Raw genomic sequence first — 21,937 nt, 5'->3', positions numbered from 1 at the left:
AAGTTTCACTCCAAAAATAAAAGAAAAAATATGTAAATGTAATAGTTTATTGAAAAACATTTATATAAGAATCTGCACAAACAAAGTGAGGCTGATACAGAGCCCAATACTAAGACCGTTAGGCTGGATTCACATGATCGTATGGCATGCGATGTGAGTGCATCGGATGCAATATGCTAATGATCCTTGGCTCCTGTTCTGCCAGTTGAGCCAAGTGTCATTATACTGTGATCCAATCCTGTGATTGGATCACAGCTGCGGAGGAGAGGGAGGGATTATTCTGTCCATATGCTCCATTGTCAACTGTCAACTGATGTGATTATCGCACTGCACTCCAATGTCATCCGTGTGGAGTTCAATTTTTCACTCGCACCCATAGACTTGTAAGGGTGCGAGTGACATGTTTCTCGATGACATTGGTCCCAGTTCTACGCTCGTGTGAGATTACCCTTACATACATAGTGATGCCTCACATCAAACTCAGGGCACTTCAACTGGGCCCAAATGGGTTCTGGCCCAAACCATTTAACCCCTTAAAGACACCAGTTACTTATTCAAATTGTTATAATCAGCTGTCTGTCCACTTTGATGCCAGTTCTGATGCTAAGAACCCATTTGGGCCAAGCTGAAGTGACCTGAGATTGATGTGGGGTATCACTACCTGTGTATCGGTGGGGTGACATCAGTGGCCCAAGGTCATTTAACCCTTTCAATAACATACATCGGTGCCCACTTTGATGCCCATTTTTGTGCCGGTTTTATAAAAAAAATTTAGATGTTTTTTATTTTTCTTGTTAAACCTGTAAAATAAATTATCATGTTCCCAAACCCCTCCCTTTCCCAGTTATTATTTAAAATCCCTCAATATAAATACCTTAGAAAAAAACCCCTGTAAAAAACAGAAAATAAACAATTGGACAATAAGAAAATAGACAAAATAGAAACCAACTTCAGAATCGTTAACAGATGAGCATTATTCCCAGAGTATATCATCTCCAGTATATAAACAAACCCAGAAATTTCCAGATCTGCATATAGATTAACTGTTATGTACTAACTCCACATGACATTGAACATTTTATAGAAAGAATACAGAAGTAATTCCGCATTAGGCTAAAAATATACATTTTATTAGAGATCATTTAAAAACCAAAAATAAAATTATTCAGTGCACGAAACACAAACAAGGACTAAACACGCAGAAGGACCACAAACATAAGGTGTCCGTTAAAAATCTGTTGAAGTGTCTATTACTTTAACATATGATTCTCAGTGTAAGATCTTACATTAGTGGTCCGTCTGCGTGTTTAGTCCTTGTTTGTGTTTTGTGCACTGAATAATTTTATTTTTAAATTCTCTAAAAAAAAATGTATATTTTTAGCCTAATACGTAATTACTCCTGTATTCTTTCTAGAGTATGTTCAATCTCCAGTATATAGTAGCAACTGGACATATATCACTATATACCTGCACAGGGGATCATACACCCATATCAACAAGTCATAGTGAGTGACATCCACGTAAGGAACATCACCTGTATCCCACCATCTTATTCATCCTATTGGCCAATGATTTAGCAATTAAAAGCTTAGTTCTGTCTCCAGTGTCCGCCAGGATATCTTACATATTGATGGTTTCTCCCAGTCACTGTTTACCCCCTAATATCTTTATAGAACCATCATATACATATAATGCAGCATGAAGGGGCTCGGAGAAGGCGGCAGTGAAGGTGTGTAAGTGTCTGATGGGGTGACACAGCTCATAAAAGGACAACTGCCCGGCCTCATAATCCAGACAGATCCTGACTCTATCACTGGAGATCTTGTCAGGTAACCGGATCTCCTTACTGTCATGTCTCACAGAATACCGATTGTCACATCTCCACAAACACCAGGACTTGTTATTATATCCAATCAGTGACTGACGTCCCCTCCTGGCTATACTGGGATAACACATCCCTACAATCCACCCCTCTGATCTACTGATCTCCACATCCCAGTAATGTCGTCCTGAGGTAAATCCCCTCCTGCTCATCACACGATTGTACTGGAAACTATCTGCTGTTCCTGGACGTTTCTGCTCCTCTTGTGTCCAGGTCGCAGTTTTCAGGTTGTCTGATATAAGGACATAATTGCCAGCTGTGTTTACATCCAGTAATATGTCGGCAGGACCCTCCACATAGATCCCGGTCCTTATAACTGTTATTATCTCACATAAAGTCTGTAATGTGTGTGAGATTACAGCCACAGACAGGTCATCTCCATCATGGAGCTGTTTAACATGTCTCCCTGTGTCCTCATCACCTCCCTTCTCCTCAGGATCACACAAGTCCCCGGTGTCTGGTTCCTGTAAGACGGTCAGTGGATCAGTCATGTTACACAGCTCCTCAATGTGCCTCATCTTCCTGGACAGCTCGTCCTTCTTTATTTCCAGCTGATGGATCAGAGCAGACAGTGACAGTGACTCTTCCTTTTCCTGCCTGGAGATCTCACTCAGGACCTCCTTCTCCAGGTCGTCCACCCGTCTCCTGATGTCTATACACAGGGCAATGACTCTCTCGGCTTCTCAAGCTGCTTTTTCTTGAGCTTTTCTCCTGCGCTCCTCCAGACTCCGGGCTCTTTCCTCAGTCTCCTGTCTCTTTTTGATTAGTTTGTGGAGAACATTTTGCAGTTTATTTTTCTTCTCTGAGGCCTCTTTCAGCATCTCCACCTGGTGTCTTCGATGTTCTCCGGCCAAACTGCAGGACACACAGATACAAGCCGCGTCCTTAGTGCAGTAATATTCCAGAATCTTCTTATGGACAGAACATTTCCTTTTCTCCAGAGAAGTGCTGGGATCAGATAAGACGTGTTCTGGTGATTTGCTGTGAGCCCTCAGGTGTTTCTCACACAGAGAAGCCTCACAGTGTAGACAGGATCTAACAGCAGGTACCGGAGAGTCCACACAGTAAGTGCAGCAGATCCCGGTGATCTTCTTTTGTTCTTGCTGAGCATCCAGGAAACGTTCTGCTACATTGCGTAGAGCTATGTTCCTCATCAGCGTCGGCCGGTCCTGAAACTTTTCTCTGCAGTCAGGACAGGAATAAACTCCAGACCCGTCCTGTGTATCCAGCGCTTGATCAATACAGTCTCGGCAGAAGTTGTGTCCACATCTCAGCATTACAGGATCTGTATAAGTGCTCAGACAGATGGAGCAGAGCAGCTCGTCTCTCAGATCAGCAGACGCCATGGCTGACGGAAGGAGGAAGAGAGAAACAAAACTAATTCTCTGATACTTAGAAACAATAGGCGGTTTAAACCTGTGAATACAGGGCAGAGCTCAGGTGCACATTCTTTCTCCCTGACACTTAAAGGGAACCTGTCACCAAATATGTCCCCTATAAGCTGGGCCCAACACCAGTAAGCCCTTAAAAAAATACTATATATAAGTGCCCAGGCTACTCTGTATAACATAAAAAACAGCTTTTATTATACTCACCTGCACTGCGGTCTGGTCCGATGGGCATCATTGGTCTCGGTCTAGCGCCTCCTCTCTAGTTGCAATAGCCGTCCTCCATTGCGCTCTTGCGCACGCAGACCGCCCGCGTATTCGCACTACAATACTATGATCTGCCCTAAGCAGGGCAGAGAGAAAGTGCGCGTGCGCAGGAACGCAATGGAGGATGGCGAATATCACAAGAAAGAGAGGAGGCCAGCGACACCCCTGAAACCGGACCACCGGTGAGTATAATAAAAGATTTTTTTTACATTATACGGAATGGTCTGGGCACTTATAGGCAATGTGCACACGTTGCAAATTTGGTTGCAGACAATCTACACACAAATCTGCATGTTCTGACAGGAAAAACGCTGCGGAAAAATAAATGTGCATTTTTACACGATTTTCTGTCTTTTTGCCGCATTTTTTGATGCGTTTTTTCTTTGCTTTCAATGGTCAAAATTAAGGAAAAAACGCAAAAAGAATTGACATGCTACAGATTTTTTTCAACACCAAAATCTGCATGGAAAAATGCCTTAATTTGTGCACAGCCCTTCAGAATTCTCACAGACTTTGCTGGCATCAGGATATCCTTCCAGATTTCTGAAAATTAGCAACAAAAAACGCATTAAATGAAGTGAAAAAAAACGCAGCATGTGCTCACAGCCTTAGGCCCCCTTCACATGCACGTGTCTCCGGTACGTGTTAGGTCCATTCCTGCATGTACCGGAGACACAGACACACGTACGCCAATGTTAATTAATGTATGGAGTTACACGTGCGTTATTCCATACGGTGCGTGTGTCCGTGTGCGCGATACGTTTGTTTGTCCGTAAAACACCGATGCATGTCCGTTTTCCTCACGGAACACGCACACACGCAACCATTTAACTCAATGGGTCCGTGAGCACACGTACGTGATACGGATGCATCTCCGTATGGTCCATGTCCGTTTTGTGCTTTTTTGTAGCGATGTCGGTCATTCTCTTTTTTCTGTGTATGTCAGTCAATCTCCCTCAGTCTGTCAGTCGGTCTCCCCCCATCTCTCATACTCTCCGATCCTCGATCACCGGCGCGGCGCTGCAAAGCTGTTAAAAAAGCTCCGGCGTCTTTTACTATTTTGAAAATGCCGGCCGCTCATTATTCAATCTCGTATTCCCTGCTTTACCCGCCCACCGGCGCCTATGATTGGTTACAGGGGAGACACGCCCCCACGCTGAGTGACAGCTGTCTCCCTGCAACCAATCACAGCTGCCGGTGGGCGGGTCTATATCGAGCAGTAAAAAAAATAAATAATTAAAAAAAACGGCGTGCGGTCCCCCCCAATTTGGATACCAGCCAGGGTAAAGCCACATGGCTGAATGCTGGTATTCTCAGGATGGGGAGCTCCACGTTATGGGGAGCCCCCCCAGCCTAACAATATCAGCCAGCAGCTGCCAGGGATTGCCGTATCCATTAGATGCGACAGTTCCGGGACTGTACCCGACTCATCCCGAATTGCCCTGGTGCAGTGGCAATCGGGGTAATAAGGAGTTAATGGCAGCAACCCATAGCTGCCACTAAGTCCAAGATTAATCATGGCAGGCGTCTCTTCGAGATACCTTCCATGATTAACCTGTAAGTTAAAGTAAATAAACACACACAGTCAAAAAATCCTTTATTTGAAATAGTAAACAATAACAAACACCCTCGTTCACCACTTTATTAAGCCCCAAAAACCCCTCCATGTCCAGTGTAATCCACAGAGGTCCCGCGACGCTCTCAGCTCTGCTACATGAAGCTGACAAGAGCTGCAGTAGAACACCGCCGCTCCTGCCAGCACCACGCAGCAACTGAAGTGAGTCGCGCGATCAGCGATAACATCACTCAGGTTACTCGCGGCCACCGCTGGATCCTCCATCTGTGACAGCGAGTCACCCAAGTGACTGAAGTGAGCTGCGCGATCAGCGATGAAGTCACAGGTGAGTTGCGGTCTCGGGTGGAGGACTCCAGCTAGCCGCGGGTAACCTGAGTGACAGCAACGCTAATCGCGACGCTAACTTCAGTCACTCAGGGGATTAGCGGTCAAGGGTGATTCCATCACGGATGTCCACTAATCAGGATGCCACACACAGACAGAGCCGTGGTATGACAATGAAGTCGGGTGAAGTTCATCCGAGTTCATTCTCATCGCGCGACTCTGTCTGTGTCTGCTGTCAGCGGCCATGTAGCAACGACATTGTGCATCACACATGGAACATTTCACACGGACAACACACGGACATTACACGTACGTATCTCACACACACACGGACATTACACACGCACACACGGCGAGCATACGCCATCACACGGATGTCACACGTACCGGAGAAACGGACATAAAATCCATAAAACTGACCCGAAAAACGGAACGTAAGACACGCACGTGTTTTTCACGTGCGTGTGAAGGGGGCCTTAAACAGCATTCTAGAATACTGTATATAAGATCTCACTGGTGGCCGCTGTTTATAGTCGCCAAATCTAGTGACAGGTTCCCTTTAATGTACCCATATATAATATCGTATGATTTTTTAGGACTTACATTGTGTTTGCATATAAATAACTGGGTTGTTAGTTACAGTAAAGTTTCTTATAGGGAATATGTCACAAAATGTATTTTTGTTTTACATTTTGGACTTTGTTAAAAAGTTTATTTTCAAATGTATAAAATTTAAATCGTGAAATTCATTGTTTAGAACTTATTAACGGAGCTGTTGGGGCCTGTCATTTTTATTTTAGCAGACAGAAGGAATTATAATATCTCATTGAAATAGAAGGCATTTTGTCGTATATGGTAGAAACCCACAGTTTCATCGCCAGTTCCAGCAAAATTAGACAAAACAAAATTTCAGCAAACAAATATAAAAAAATCTTCATAGATGAATAAAAAGATTTTATTTCTTTTCCATTAGGAACACGCAGACAGGATAGTGAATGTTCTGTTCATGCGTTTCCAACACGCCGATTAGGATGAAGATTGTGGAGCGTTCGAAACGCATCAACAGAATATCCACTATCCTGTCCGTGTGTTCCTGATGGAAAAGAAATAAAGTGAGTTTTTATTCATTTATGAAGATTGTTTTGCCACTTTTTGTCTCCTAAATTTTTTTTTAATTTTAGCCTAGCGTTTTGCGCTGCATTACAATTTCCCTCTTTCACTTGCAATTCCTGTGATCTGAGCAGAGCAGTCATATCATTGCAGTGCTTAGATCACAGTAATACCAGGTAAGCGCTCATCATCACCACAATGACATGCATCACAGTGATGTTCTGCTGAGCATCTAATCCTATCATGTGTCATGCAGTCTGCAGAGCTATGTATGTAATCCTATCATGTGTGATACACTTAGCAGAGCTATATATTTAATTAAAGATAAACTGTCACATGAAAAAGCCACTATTAGGCCGGGGCCACATGGGGATTACCGCGATCCGCTTGCATGACACTCGACTCACGCTAGCATTACAGCAGAGCCGAGTGTCTTGCGAGTGTCATTCTCGCCTTGCCATTCTTGCCCTGCACTCGCGGTACACCGGTGTACTGCGAGTGCAGTGCGATTTTTCTCTCGCCGCATAGACTTGAATGAGTGCGAGAGAAAACAGGATCGCATAACAGTCGCAGCATGCTGCGATTGTTTTCTCGTTCCGATTAGGGCTTAGAAAATAATTGCTCATGGGTGCTGACACACAGGCTAATATTGGTCCGAGTGGAATGCGATTTTTTTTTATCGCACTCCACTCGCATTGATTTTCATGCTGTGTGGCTTAGGCCTTAAACTGCAGCTATGGGTTAATCTGCAGGTTACTAGTGTTCTGAATCTGCCCATCGCCAGCAGTTTGAGCCTCACTGCCAGGAGGAAATGATCTTTACTCCTCCCAGCAGCATTCGGCTTCCAGTTACTGATCAGTGACTGAACTCTCCCTCGTCTCCACTATAAGTGGAAGCCAAATGCTGCCAAAAATTATTTTCCTCAAAGTGCCAGCGCTGGGCAGATTGAGAAGACTATTAACCTGCAGATTAGCCCCATATGTGCAGGTTAATAGCATTATTTTACATTTCAGGTTCCCTTTAATGTCTATATAATGCAAAGTTGAAGGAGGGCACCTAAAAAGGTGGCCTTACACACTGCAACATCGCAAACGACATCGCTGTAACGTCACCGGTTTTGTGACGTAATAGCGACCTCCCCAGCGACATTGCAGTGTGTGAAACACATCAGCGACCTGGCCCCTGCTGTGAAGTTGCTGATCGCTACAAATCGTTCAGGACCATTCTTTGGTCCTTTGTTTCCCGCTGTGCAGCATGATCGCTAGAAAGTCTCAGTGTGTAAAGGGGACTTTACAGCGATTCCGTTAGCGACTTCCCTTTCAAAAAGCTGCTTTACAACGTCCCCAATGACTAGCTAGGTCGTTCTGCAGGTCCGGATCGCTGTTGCGTCGTTGGCCAGGTCTGCCTGTTTGACAGCTCACCAGCGACTCACCAGAGACTTTGTAGCGATCCCGGCCAGGTTAGGATCACTAGAAAGTCTCAGTGTGTAAAGGGGCCTAAACACTCCAAAGATTACCTTGGCACAAAGGAGCATGTGGCATAGAGCAAAAAAGATTGTGTCATAGCGGCCCGTTTTCAATAGAAGACTTCTCTCACAGGCTACACCTTCATTTGTTCTTTTTCTGGCTATACAAATCTTCTTTGATAAAACCTGTAGGATATATAAGAACTTCTGCCCTTCCGGCGATATGCGTGGGGCTGTGACAGTCTCTCACCTTACTCACCAGCAGCCTGTGCAAAGCTGATCCTGAGCACAGCACAGCTGGTTCTTTGCTTCATTTCTTTATTGCTGCTGCAGTTATCTTATCTTAAGGCCATGTGTCCACGCTGCGGAAAATGCGCGGATTTTGCCGTGGATTTCTCGCGGAAAAGCCGCAGATTTTCCGAAAATCTGCAGCAGCGGCACTTCCCAGCCATTTCTATGGCATTTTGGAAATGCTGTGCCCATGCTGCGGATTTTTCCGCGCCGGATTTGCCGCGGATTTTGATCCAGAAAAATCTGCAACATGTCAATTATTGTTGCGGATTTTGATCCGGATTTTGGCTATAGAATTGGGGGAAAAAAAAAAATCTGCACCAAAATCCGCGGCAATTCCGCACCTTTGAAAAGGTGCGGATTTGCCGGGAAAGTCGCGGATTTTCATGCAGAAAAATCCGCAGCAACATTCTACCGTGGACACATAGCCTTATTGGCCATACATCTTGCATCTTGCACCTATGTTATGAAACTTTCGCAGTATCGTTAAGGTATGTTCCACCATATTCTGCTCTTTCCTTAGGAGCAAGATTCTGAACTTTGTATTCTTTGGTTCTACCTTATCGCACAGTTATCTCTGACATTGATCGCAAACATTCTTCCTGTAGCATTTGTGTCTTTTGCATTTCTACTCTACTTGAATATTATGGTACATGTTATTTGATATACTGCAGTTGTCTATAGGACTTCATGTAATGTACAACAGGCTGTGTAATGACACATTTCTCACCTGGGCAAATACGTTTTTCTTCCTGCAAAGGAAAAATGTCAAACACTTTGACATGAGATACCAGTTATGAATATTGTTTTTTTTGTGTGACAGGTGTAGGTCTTATAGTTATGTAAGACATACTGTATTTTCAATGTTGTAACAAAGCGGAGAACACAACGCACTTACTAATTTACTTGCGGTCTGTGCATCACCTCTCAATTATTATCGGCCAGATGGATAACGTTGTATGTGCCATGTTTCATTTTTATAGGAAGCTAACATTATGATCTGGGGCCTCCAGGTGGGTTCATATCCTTAAAATGGGTGATCTCGTAATTTTTGGTACCTGAGTCACATTCAATTTAACAGCCACCATCTCAGGTCATCAAGGGGTGTGACTATTACCTAGTAAAAGCAGATTCTGGTATAGAGCCATTGTTCAATTCTGAGAGATTCAGCATGCTATAAGGCTGCGCTGTTTACTAATCGGACTGCTTCACTCCACAAAAATCTGCACTATTCCTGAGATCTTAGATCTAGTAATTGTTTTTGTTTATTCCTTTTATTTTTATGTAACTATATATACGGTATTGTTTTCTCCCCTTTGTAATATCTTTTGTATATTTTAGTAAACACTGCCTAATGGTTGGAGTAAATAATTAAATATATATAATGTAACAGCTTCATTCCCCTTGCTCTATAAATCATACCCTTGAAGCCTCTAAGGCCATACGTTGCCAGGAAATGTTGCCTGAGCAGCCTGTATAATATCTTAATTTGGTTATTGCGGAGCTTGGCAGTGAACGTACTGAAGTATGTATATATATACATATATATATATATATATATATATATATATATATATATATAAAAACACAATATAATGATACTGCGCTAATGGAGGTGTGGTCCTTGTCAAAATAGGGCTTAGGGTACTCACACTTGAGTTGTTTTCCTTCAGTTGCAATCCGCCGTTTTGTAAAACAGCGGAATCCATTAACGGATTCCACTGCTTCCCATAAACTTGTGTGGACGATGGATTGCGAGTGAAGTACCTGCATTGCTTCCGCTGGGTGACGCTGCGTTGCTTCCGACGGGCGGAAGGAACGCAGCATGTAACTTTTTTGAGCAGCGCAATCCGTAGGATTTCGCTGCGCATGCTCTCTCTGGCTCCCTGTACTCGTAACCAGGGTACATATCGGGTTACTAAGCAATGCGCTTTGCCTAGTTACCCGATATTTACCCTGGCTACGGGTGTAAGAAGCCAGCGCTAAGCGGTGTACGCTGGTAACCAAACCAAGGTAAATATCGGGTAACCAAGCAAAGTGCTTTGATTAGATACCCGATATTTACCCTGGCTACGTGTGCAGGGAGCCCGACACTTCCCCCGCTCGGCTCCGCCCCCTCCCGAATTCCGCATGTACACACACACACACACACCTGTCCCCAGCGATGCAGTCCCTGCGGCACTGACATCCTCAGCGCCATGGCCCCGCTCGGATCCACCCACCCCGCACTCCGCCTCCCGCACACATTCTCGGCGACCGAACGATCAGCTGATCACCTGGCGGCTGGCTTCTGTGAGCGATCAGCTGATCACCCGGCGACCGGCTGCTGTGAGCGATCAGCTGATCGTTCACAATAGTCTGCCGCCGGTAAAACTGTAAAGAAGAAAAAAAAATAAAAAATTCCATCCGTTGCATCCGTGGTGCCACTAAATGCAACACATCCGTTGCATCCGTCACACAACGCAATGCAACGGATGCCGTTCAACGCAAGTGGGAAGCTAGCCTTAAAGGTAGGTTTTTTCCTTTGTTTTTGTTTTTTTTAGAAAGGAGGACTGCATTCCTCTAAAAATATATTGGGTTTTTCTCCACTCCATGACTCTGCTGCGGAGTGACGTCATCACACACTGACAGATGTGCCAGCAACATGCACCACTGATCGGATCGCATCACAGACCAGAGGCTCAACTCCCACTATGCACACAGCGTCTGCCAGTCCGGATCTACATGGGCGGACGTCCTCATCTGAGGAGCTAACTTGGTTTGAGTACCTGCAATTACTCCCCCCCTTTGCAACACTCACACAAGTGGACACATTAGTGGACTTTTTGGACTTAATAGCTATTCTAGGTTTTTACCATTGCTTGTTTTTATTCATACACATATACCGTGTTTCTCCAAAAATAAGCGCTTCCCCAAAAATAAGCCCTGGCAGGGATTTTCAGCATTTTCGGAGCAAGGCTTAAATATAAGCCCTCCCCCGAAAATAAGCCCTAGTCCCGGATCAATAATGAAGTGTCCGTGCAGCTAAAAAAGGTTACAAATACTGCAGGACACTTCATTATAGACAGCGGCACCCGCCAATTACACTCATCCGATGCTGAGCGGCAGGACCTGCAGTGATCACACACCCACACACATCAGATCTCACACAAAAACACACACACAATCAGATCTCACTCACACACCTCATCTCACAAACATGGGATCGCACTCACAGTCAGATCACACACACAAACATCGGATCACACGCAAACATCAAATCACACACACAAACATCGGATCGCACACACATCGGATCGCACACACATCGGATCGCATATACACTCACCTCATCCAGCGACACCGATCTCTTCTCGCCGCCAGAATCCTGAGAGGCAGTGCAATGGAGCGCAATGAACAGGACCTGCGGCGGGACACGTGACTTGCTCTCATCATTCCCTGAGGCCGTAAGCGCTGGATGTGATGTGATGTGTACGATCGGCTGAGTGTGTGTGCGATCGGCTGTGTGTCAGTGATCTGCTGTGTGTTTTTCTGTGATCGGCTGTGTGTATCTGTGATCGGCTGTGTGTATTTGTGATCGGCTGTGTGTGCCTGCGATCGGCTGTGTGTGCCTGCGATCGGCTGTGTGTGCCTGCGGTCGGCTGTGTGTGCCTGCGATCTGCTGTGTGTGTGATTTGATGTGTGTGTCTGCGATCAGGCTGTGTGTGTCAGTGTGTCAGCCAGCAGCAGGGGAGAACGGCATGCAGCCACCACCGGAGATCACAGGGAGGACCTGGGAGCCACACAGACGTCCGTCCGAGTCTGGTGAGTATGAGTCTCCGGGGAAGTGTGGGGTCTGCTTTTTTGAGGGGTAAACTTACCCCCAACCGTGTTTCTCCATGAATATGACCTCCTCCAAAAATAAGCCCTACACGGTGTGTATGTGTATATATATATATATACACATGCCACTTTATATTTTGTAGCTTGGACCTACTATTTGCTACCTTCAAGCTTATATACATACTGTATCTCTGTGTATTCCATTCTAGTCTTTTTACCAGTGTACCTTTAGCATTGCTTATGTGAAACTCTGTGGAGATATTAAAAAACTACAATTCAGCCATATTTTGACAAGGGGAATTGTAGAGAAATTAACATTCAAATCACAGGCAACAGCAATGGTGGACATTCCTGCCGTCAGCATGACAGTTCCACACTCCCTCAAAACTTGTGATGTCTGTAGCATTGTGCTGTGTGATAAAACTTCACATTTTAGAGTGGTCTATTATTGTGGTCAGCCTAAGGCACACCTGTGCAATAATCATGCTGATCAGCCTATGGCACACCTGTGCAATAATCATGCTGATCGCCCTAAGCCACACCTGGCAATAATCATGCTCATCCGCCTAAAGGTCCAGTCACACTAAGCAACTTACCAGCGATCCCAACAACGATAGGGATTGCTGGTAAGTTGCTAGGAGGTTGCTGGTGAGATGTCACACTGCGACGCTCCAGCGATCCCACCAGCAACCTGACCTGGCAGGGATCGCTGGAGCGTCGCTACACGAGTTGCTGGTGAGCTCACCAGCAAGAAAAACCACAAAGAACTATATCAAAAAAACACCAAAAAGGAGCCAAGACAAATGATATGTGCACACACAGAATGTGGTGAGCCTTCCTCATAAAGATGGCTGCAGCCAAGGTGCAAGATGCTGATGTCACAGCCACTCAACCTCCACACTAGGGGGGAGGGGCGGCTGCTTAGCATAAGACATGCACACTAATAAGGCTTGCACTGGGAGCCCATCATATAATGAGTGAAATGCACAGTGTCTGAACTGTGACCTATAAATGACGCCAGAAACCCAGGTCAGGCGGGCAAAACAGCACTATATAGGTGCATCTCGCACGGATACACGAGACGCACAGTGTCTGAATAATGGCCTATAAATGACGCACAACACCAGGTCCAGGCGGGTCAGTTAGCACTATGAGTACATAACACATGACAGGCTCACCATTTAACCACCTGAATTCAAAAGGTCCACACACATCCTGCAAAAATGGATAAAATGTGCCATACCTCAAATGGTGAGATATTAGTTTACATTTTGGCCCAAAATATGTAAGCTCGCAATCCGTTCGTCAAGGATTCTCACACTTGCGAGTCCCTACACTGAATTAGTTAGAAAAACCACAAAGAACTATATCAAAAAAACACCAAAAAGGAGCCAAGACAAATGATATGTGCACACACAGAATGTGGTGAGCCTTCCTCATAAAGATGGCTGCAGCCGAGGTGCAAGATGCTGATGTCACAGCCACTCAACCTCCACACTAGTGAGCTCACCAGCAACCAGTGACCAGCCCCCAGCGCCGCGTGGAAGATGCTGCGCTTGATAACTAAGGTAAATATCGGGTAACCAACCCGATATTTACCTTGGTTACCAGCGCACGGAGCTACACGTGCAGAGAGCAGGGAGCAGCGCACACTGAGCGCTGGCTCCCTGCTCTCCTAGTTACAGCACACATCGGGTTAATTACCCGATGTGTACTGCAGCTAAATGTGCACAGAGCAGGGAGCAGCGCACAATGCTTAGCGCTGGCTCCCTGCTCTCCTAGCTACAGCACACATCGGGTTAATGAACCCGATGTGTCCTGCAGCTACATGTGCACAGAGCAGGAGCCGGCACTGACAGTGAGAGCGGCGGAGGCTGGTAACAAAGGTAAATATCAAAGGTAAATATCGGGTAACCAAGGACAGGGCTTCTTGGTTACCCGATGTTTACTGTGGTTACCAGCCTCCGCAAAAGCCGGCTCCTGCTGCCTGCACATTTAGTTGTTGCTGTCTCGCTGTCACACACAGCGATCTGTGCTTCACAGCGGGACAGCAACAACTAAAAAATGGCCCAGGACATTCAGCAACAACCAACGACCTCACAGCAGGGGCCAGGTTGTTGCTGGATGTCACACACAGCAATATCGCTAGCAACGTCACAAAAGTTGTTCGTTAGCAGCGATGTTGCTAGCGATGTTGCTTAGTGTGATGGGGCCTTAAGGCACACCTGTGCAATAATCATGCTGTCTAGTCAGCGTCTGGATATGCCACACCTGTGGCGGATAGATTATTTTGGGAGAGTAGAAGTGCTCACTAACACAGATTTAGGCTATGTGCCCACGCCGCGGATTTACCGCGGATTTTCCGAAAATCTGCAGCAGCGGCACTTCCAAGCCATTTCAATGGCATTTTGGAAATGCTGTGTCCATGCTGCGTATTTTTCCGCGGCGGATTTGCCGCGGATTTTGATCCGGAAAAATCTGCAGCATGTCAATTATTGTTGCGGATTTTGGTGCGGATTTTGGGTATAGAATGGGGGAAAAAAAAAATCCGCATCAAAATCTGCGGCAAATTCGCGGTAAATCCGTGGCAAATCCTCGGCAAATCCGCGGCAAAAATAAGGTGCAGATTTGCCGTGAAAGTCGCGGATTTTCATGCAGAAAAATCCGCAGGTACATTCTACCGTGGACACATTTTCTATAGAAAAAGCCCTTTTGTGTCCATAGAAAAAGTCTTAGATTTTTCAGTTCAGCTCATGATAAATGGGAACAAAAACAAAAGTGTTGCGTTTATATTTTTGTTCAGTGTACTTGGACAATGGGTACAGAGGGCATGCTGGGAGTTGTAGTCCTGTAATTGTATGCATTACAAAAGACGTTTGACCTCAATGTGTTATAATGAGCTTTACACAATCAATATCTCACCAAGAAGCCGTTAAAAGTGCATTGAGCAGCCACCGATGCTCTTCCAGCATAATCTGCATATGGCTTCTAATTTTATGCATTATAAAAGACATTTGACACACACTCACTTACTGGGGTTATTCCCTTGAGAGAAAACCAGCGCTCGAGGCAGAGGCCTAAAAGGAAAAATGGGAGGAGCTTAGCTCTGAGGTAAAATGTCAGTTAGTGACGTGTGAGGTGAAGTGAGGAGTGCACTGAGGAGACGTCCTGTCCTGAGGTGATTTCTAAAAACCTCTGGAGGGGCGGCTACACCTGTCAGGGGCATCAGTCCCTAGGTCACCGGTGCCTTCAAGGTCGGTGACAAAACTGAGAGACTGCAGCCTTATTACAAGGGGCAGTGAACTTCTGGATGTATAGTGGCACGTGTGAGTCTGGAAGTTTCTAGAAGAAATAGAGAGTCTTCCTTCAGGACTCCAGGCACCTGCTCGCCAGAAGGGATAATCAGTCCAGATTGTTATTGTCTTGGGAATCCCAGGTTACCAAGGTACCTACTCCCAGGTAGGGAAATAGTGGCAGAGGGAAAGTACGCCATCACTAAACAGCAGAGGAACCAACTCTCATCAGGGCAGGAAGTACCCCATCATTGTATGCTGTGATAACACCCTGCAGAGCTTCAGTAAAAGGTAAAAGCTCCCTGTCCTGTCTATGGCTGAATCATTCTGTGCTGTGCCATCCCTACCCAGGGCTGTATTTTGCCTTCGTGCTGCCCTGGGCACTTTAAGTGGTCGCGCCCCTTAGTGACAGCGTAAAACTGAGTTTTTGCACTCGACATCTGTTTAAGGCAGATCTACTCTGTAAAACACTTTAAAAAGTATAAATGAGAAATGAAGGGCACTAACCCCCCCCCCCCCCAATGGGGATCACCACAGGCACAGCAAAACATAGCATGAGTATAAAATATTCCCACCACACCGTCCCCACTTATATACTGTGACTGTCACACTGCCCTCCCTTATAAATTATACCCACCACACCTTCCTCAATTATGAAATATGATCTGTACTGTCCTCACATCATGCTGCCCCCTCCTCACAGTGTCCCATGCATGCTGCCCCATCCTCACAGTGTCCCATGCATGCTGCCCCCTCCTCACAATGTCCCATGCATGCTGCCCCCTCCTCACAGTGTCCCATGCATGCTGCCCCCTCCTCAGTGTCCCATGCATGCTGCCCCCTCCTCACAATGTCCCATGCATGCTGCCCCCTCCTCACAGTGTCCCATGCATGCTGCCCCCTCCTCACAATGTCCCATGCATGCTGCCCCCTCCTCACAGTGTCCCATGCATGCTGCCCCATCCTCACAGTGTCCCATGCATGCTGCCCCCTCCTCACAGTGTCCCATGCATGCTGCCCCCTCCTCACAGGGTCCCATGCATGCTGATCCCTCCTCACAATGTCCCATGCATGCTGCCCCCTCCTCACAGTGTCCCATGCATGTTGCCCCCTCACAGTGTCCCATGCATGTTGCCCCCTCCTCACAGTGTCCCATGCATGATGCTCCCTCCTCACAATGTCCCATGCATGCTGCTCCATCCTCACAATGTCCCATGCATGCTGCTCCATCCTCACAGTGTCCCATGCATGCTGCTCCATCCTCACAGTGTCCCATGCATGCTGCTCCATCCTCACAGTGTCCCATGCATGCTGCTCCATCCTCACAGTGTCCCATGCATGCTGCCCCCTCCTCACAGTGTCCCATGCATGCTGCCCCCTCCTCACAGTGTCCCATGCATGCTGCCCCCTCCTCACAGTGTCCCATGCATGCTGATCCCTCCTCACAATGTCCCATGCATGCTGCCCCCTCCTCACAGTGTCCCATGCATGTTGCCCCCTCACAGTGTCCCATGCATGTTGCCCCCTCCTCACAGTGTCCCATGCATGATGCTCCCTCCTCACAATGTCCCATGCATACTGCTCCATCCTCACAATGTCCCATGCATGCTGCTCCATCCTCACAGTGTCCCATGCATGCTGCTCCATCCTCACAGTGTCCCATGCATGCTGCTCCATCCTCACAGTGTCCCATGCATGCTGCTCCATCCTCACAGTGTCCCATGCATGCTGCCCCCTCCTCACAGTGTCCCATGCATGCTGCTCCATTCTCACAATGTCCCATGCATGCTGCTCCCTCCTCACAGGGTCCCATGCATGCTGCCCCTTCCTCACAATGTCCCATGCATGCTGCTCCCTTCTCACAGGGTCCTATGCATGCTGCTCCCTTCTCACAATGTCCCATGCATGCTGCTCCCTCCTCACAGGGTCCCATGCATGCTGCTCCCTCCTCACAGGGTCCCATGCATGCTGCTCCCTCCTCACAGGGTCCCATGCATACTGCCCCCTCCTCACAGGGTCCCATGCATACTGCCCCCTCCTCACAGGGTCCCATGCATACTGCCCCCTCCTCACAGGGTCCCATGCATACTGCCCCCTCCTCACAGTGTCCCATGCATGCTGCCCCCTCCTCACAGGGTCCCATGCATGCTGCCCCCTCCTCACAGGGTCCCATGCATGCTGCCCCCTCCTCACAGGGTCCCATGCATTCTGCCCCCTCCTCACAGTGTCCCATGCATGCTGCCCCCTCCTCACAATGTCCCATGCATGCTGCCCCTCCTCACAGTGTCCCATGCATGCTGCCCCCTCCTCACAGTGTCCCATGCATGCTGCCCCTTCTCACAGTGTCACATGCATGCTGCCCCTCCTCACAGTGTCACATGCATGCTGCCCCTCCTCACAATGTCCCATGCATGCTTCCCCCTCCTCACAATGTCCCATGCATGCTGCCTCCTCCTCACAATGTCCCATGCATGCTGCCCCCTCCTCACAGTGTCCCATGCATGCTGCCCCCTCCTCACAGTGTCCCATGCATGCTGCCCCTCCTCACAGTGTCACATGCATGCTGCCCCTCCTCACAGTGTCACATGCATGCTGCCCCTCCTCACAATGTCCCATGCATGCTGCCCCCTCCTCACAATGTCCCATGCATGCTGCCCCCTCCTCACAGTGTCCCATGCATGCTGCCCCTCTCCATGAGCTCCTAATGCTGCCTTACTCTTTTCCATAATGTCACCTCCATGTTGCCCCATTCATCATACTAAGACCACCACACTAGCGCTTATGCTGAGACACCCCCCCCCCCCCACACACACACTACCCCACTCTTGATATTGACTCCCCTACATTGCTCCACTCCATACTGAGCCCACACATGCTGCCCCTTCTCCATAATGAGCTCCCAATGCTGCCCCCCTCTTATTCTGAGTCCTTACACTCCCCCCATAGATTTTGTCATTGCACTATCCCTCAACCCTTGTCCTCTGTCTCTAGCATTGGCCCCTCTCTCCCATTCCCCCAGCAGCAGCCTCTCTCCCCCGCCTTCAGCAGCAGCCTCTCCCCCAGCATCAGCCTCTCTCACCCCAGCCTCCCCCAGCATCAGCCTCTCTCTCCCCCAGCATCACCCTCTCTCTCCCCCAGCCTCCCCCAGCATCAGCCTCTCTCTCCCCCAGCCTCCCCCAGCATCAGCCTCTCTCTCCCCCAGCCTCCCCCAGCATGAGCCTCTTTCTCCCCCAGCCTCCCCCAGCATGAGCCTCTCTCCCCCCAGCAACAGCCTCTCTCTCCCCCAGCATCAGCCTCTCTCTCCCCCAGCCTCCCCCAGCATCAGCCTCTCTCTCCCCCAGCATCAGCCTCTCTCTCCCCCAGCCTCCCCCAGCATCAGCCTCTCTCTCCCCCAGCATCAGCCTCTCTCTCCCCCAGCCTCCCCCAGCATCAGCCTCTCTCTCCCCCAGCATCAGCCTCTCTCTCCCCCAGCATCAGCCTCTCTCTCCCCCAGCATCAGCCTCTCTCTCCCCCAGACTCAGCCTCTCTCCCCCAGCCTCAGCCTCTCTCCCCCCAGCCTCCCCCCCAGCCTCAGCCTCTCTCTCTTCCCAGCCTCCCCCCCAGCCTCAGCCTCTCTCTCCCCCCAGCCTTCCCCCCAGCCTCAGCCTCTCTCCCCCCAGCCTCCCCCCCAGCCTCAGCCTCTCTCCCCCCAGCCTCCCCCCCAGCCTCAGCCTCTCTCTCCCCCAGCCTCCCCCCCAGCCTCAGCCTCTCTCCCCCCCAGCCTCCCTCCAGCCTCAGCCTCTCTCTCTTCCCAGCCTCCCCCCCAGCCTCAGCCTCTCTCTCCCCCCAGCCTCCCCCCCCAGCCTCTCTCTCCCCCCAGCCTCCCCCCAGCCTCAGCCTCTCTCTCCCCCCAGCCTCAGCCTCTCTCTCCCCCCAGCCTCCCCCTCAGCCTCACTCTCCCCCCAGCCTCAGCCTCTCCCCCCAGCCTCCCCCCCAGCCTCAGCCTCTCTCTCCCCCCAGCCTCAGCCTCTCTCTCCCCCCAGCCTCCCCCCCAGCCTCAGCCTCTCTCTCCCCCCAGCCTCAGCCTCTCTCTCTCCCCCCCAGCCTCAGCCTCTCTCTCCCCTCAGCCTCTCTCTCCCCCCAGCCTCCCCCCCAGCCTCAGCCTCTCTCTCCCCCCAGCCTCCCCCCCAGCCTCAGCCTCTCTCTCCCCCCAGCCTCAGCCTCTCTCTCCTCCCAGCCTCCCCCCCAGCCTCAGCCTCTCTCTCCCCCCAGCCTCCCCCCCAGCCTCAGCCTCTCTCTCCCCCCAGCCTCAGCCTCTCTCTCCCCCCAGCCTCCCCCTCTCTCTCTCCCCAGCCTCAGCCTCTCTCTCCCCCCAGCCTCAGCCTCTCTCTCTTCCCAGCCTCCCCCCCAGCCTCAGCCTCTCTCTCTTCCCAGCCTCCCCCCAGCCTCTCTCTTTTCCCAGCCTCCCCCCAGCCTCTCTCTTTTCCCAGCCTCCCCCCAGCCAAAAAGAGGCATCGCAACGATCATCAACTAACCTGTAAGGTGCCCATACATTCTAGGCTCTGCCTTACGCATACCTGCTCCGGTGCCTGCTGCCCTGCTCTGCTGATAATCCTCTTCTGGCTGGCTCCAGCTCCAGTTGCGTCCTCCTCCGCGGAGTGTGTCGTCTGCAGCATTGGACGCTGCAGCACGGGGCAGTGAGCTGATTGGCGCGCCCGCGCGCCTCTGACCCGGAAGTGCAGGCGCTGGAACTTCCGGGGTTAATCAGCTCACTATGCCTGGCGCCCTCCGTGTATTTAAAGAGACAGAAGTGCGCCTTTCCTCCCTCTCACCCCCCCCCCCCCGAGAACACAGCGAAGTGCAACGGAGGGAGGGGCGGGGGGCGGGGATGTAAAAAAAAAAAAAAATTATATATATATATATATATATATATATATTTTTTTTTTTTTTTTTGCTGCCAGAAAGTGCCGCCCCCCCGCAACGTGCCGCCCTAGGCACGGGACCACGGGTGCCTAGTGGCAAATACGGCCCTGTCCCTACCACAACACATCCCCCAGGAACCAGCACTAGTTGGGGGGGCCAAGAGGACAACCCTCCGGCACTGCGCATCACCACCTAACTCCTGGGGTCACCAGCAGTGCCCGGCCATACCGCAGCCAAACATTCCAACTGGCGTCACAAACTCTTTATTTTCTTTTCTTTATCCCATTTTTAAATATTATTTTCACTGCCCATTACAAAAAGCCTGTTGCTCGCGCCCGGTACGGCCACATCGCTGCTCGGAGCCACTACCGTGACATCAGAGGCCTCCGGGGCGGCACAACTTGGTCGACAAAAATGTATGGACATGTGACCATCTGTAAAGACTATAATACGTACCAGTGCTATCTGTGAAAACCACGTATAGAACATGTACGCAAATAAACGACGTCTGAATGAGACCTAAAACACGTACTAAATGTAAAGAAAAGTCTCCATGCTCCTCCAACCTCCCAAAAAAGACACCTCATATCACTGCATAAAGAGTTGTCTCCAATATGCTGAAAACCATGTAAGTAAGCCACAGAAGTTTTGAGAGTGATGAGAGATGAAACCAAAGTTTTCAAGCCTATGGATCAGAAGTATATTTGATGGAAGAAGAATGAAGCATCCATTTAAAAGAAAACCCTGAAGTGAAACATGGCAGGGGCTCAGTGGTGTCTACAAAGAAACATGGCGGAGGTTCAGTGATGCCTATAGTGAAGAATGGCGGTGGCTTGGTGAGTTAAATGCGGAGCATCACTATGTATGTAATGGTGATGTGAGATCAATGGCTCATGTCATTTAACCCTTCAATAATATACTTCAGTGCCCACTTTGATGCCCATTTTTATGCCAGTTTTACATTTTTTTTAGTTGTATCTAAAGCCTGCTTTACACGTTGCAATTTCGCATACGATATCGTATGCGATTTGCAACGCCCCCATCGTATGTGCGGCACGTTCAATTTGTTGAACGTGCCGCACAAACGATTACCCCCGTCACACGTACTTACCGTACCCGTCCATACGACCTCGATGTGGGCGGCGAACGTCCACTTCCTGGAGTGGTAGGGACGTGCGGTGTCACAGCGACGTCACACGGCAAACGGCCAATAGAAGCGGAGGGGCAGAGCTGAGCGGGACATAAACATCCCGCCCACCTCCTTCTTTCCGCATTACCGGCCGGGAGCCGCAGGACGCAGGTAAGATCTGTTCATCGTTCCTGGGGTGTCACACACTGCGATGTGCGCTACCCCGGGTACGATGAACAATCTGACATTCAATTCATGAGGAATGAACGACGTGCGGGCGATGAACGTTTTACCGTTCAATCGCAATCGCATGTAGCTGTTACACACTGCAATGTACCTTATGATGCCGGATGTACGTCACTTACGACGTGACCCCGCCGTCACATTGTAAGATACATTGCAGCGTGTAAAGCTGGCTTAAGTGTATTCATATCAGGGCTCCTCAGTGCATTGTATTTCATTGCTGTGATTTTAATTTTTGTTAAACC

General features: G+C 48.9%; 1 protein-coding gene across 1 annotated transcript in view; it reads right to left on the bottom strand.

The window, feature by feature from the left end:
* Positions 1–1,644: 1,644 nt before the first annotated feature.
* Positions 1,645–21,937, bottom strand: part of LOC142302278 (uncharacterized) — a 37,637-nt gene continuing 17,344 nt past the window's right edge. Inside the window, 2 exon segments of the mRNA XM_075343349.1 lie at positions 1,645–3,298; positions 9,034–9,055. Of these exon segments, the coding sequence (XP_075199464.1) occupies positions 1,645–3,298; positions 9,034–9,055 (1,676 nt within the window).

This window comes from Anomaloglossus baeobatrachus, chromosome 4 (assembly GCF_048569485.1).
Source record: "Anomaloglossus baeobatrachus isolate aAnoBae1 chromosome 4, aAnoBae1.hap1, whole genome shotgun sequence".
NCBI classification, from domain to species: domain Eukaryota; kingdom Metazoa; phylum Chordata; class Amphibia; order Anura; family Aromobatidae; genus Anomaloglossus; species Anomaloglossus baeobatrachus.
This window is presented reverse-complemented; position numbering and strand designations above follow the sequence as displayed.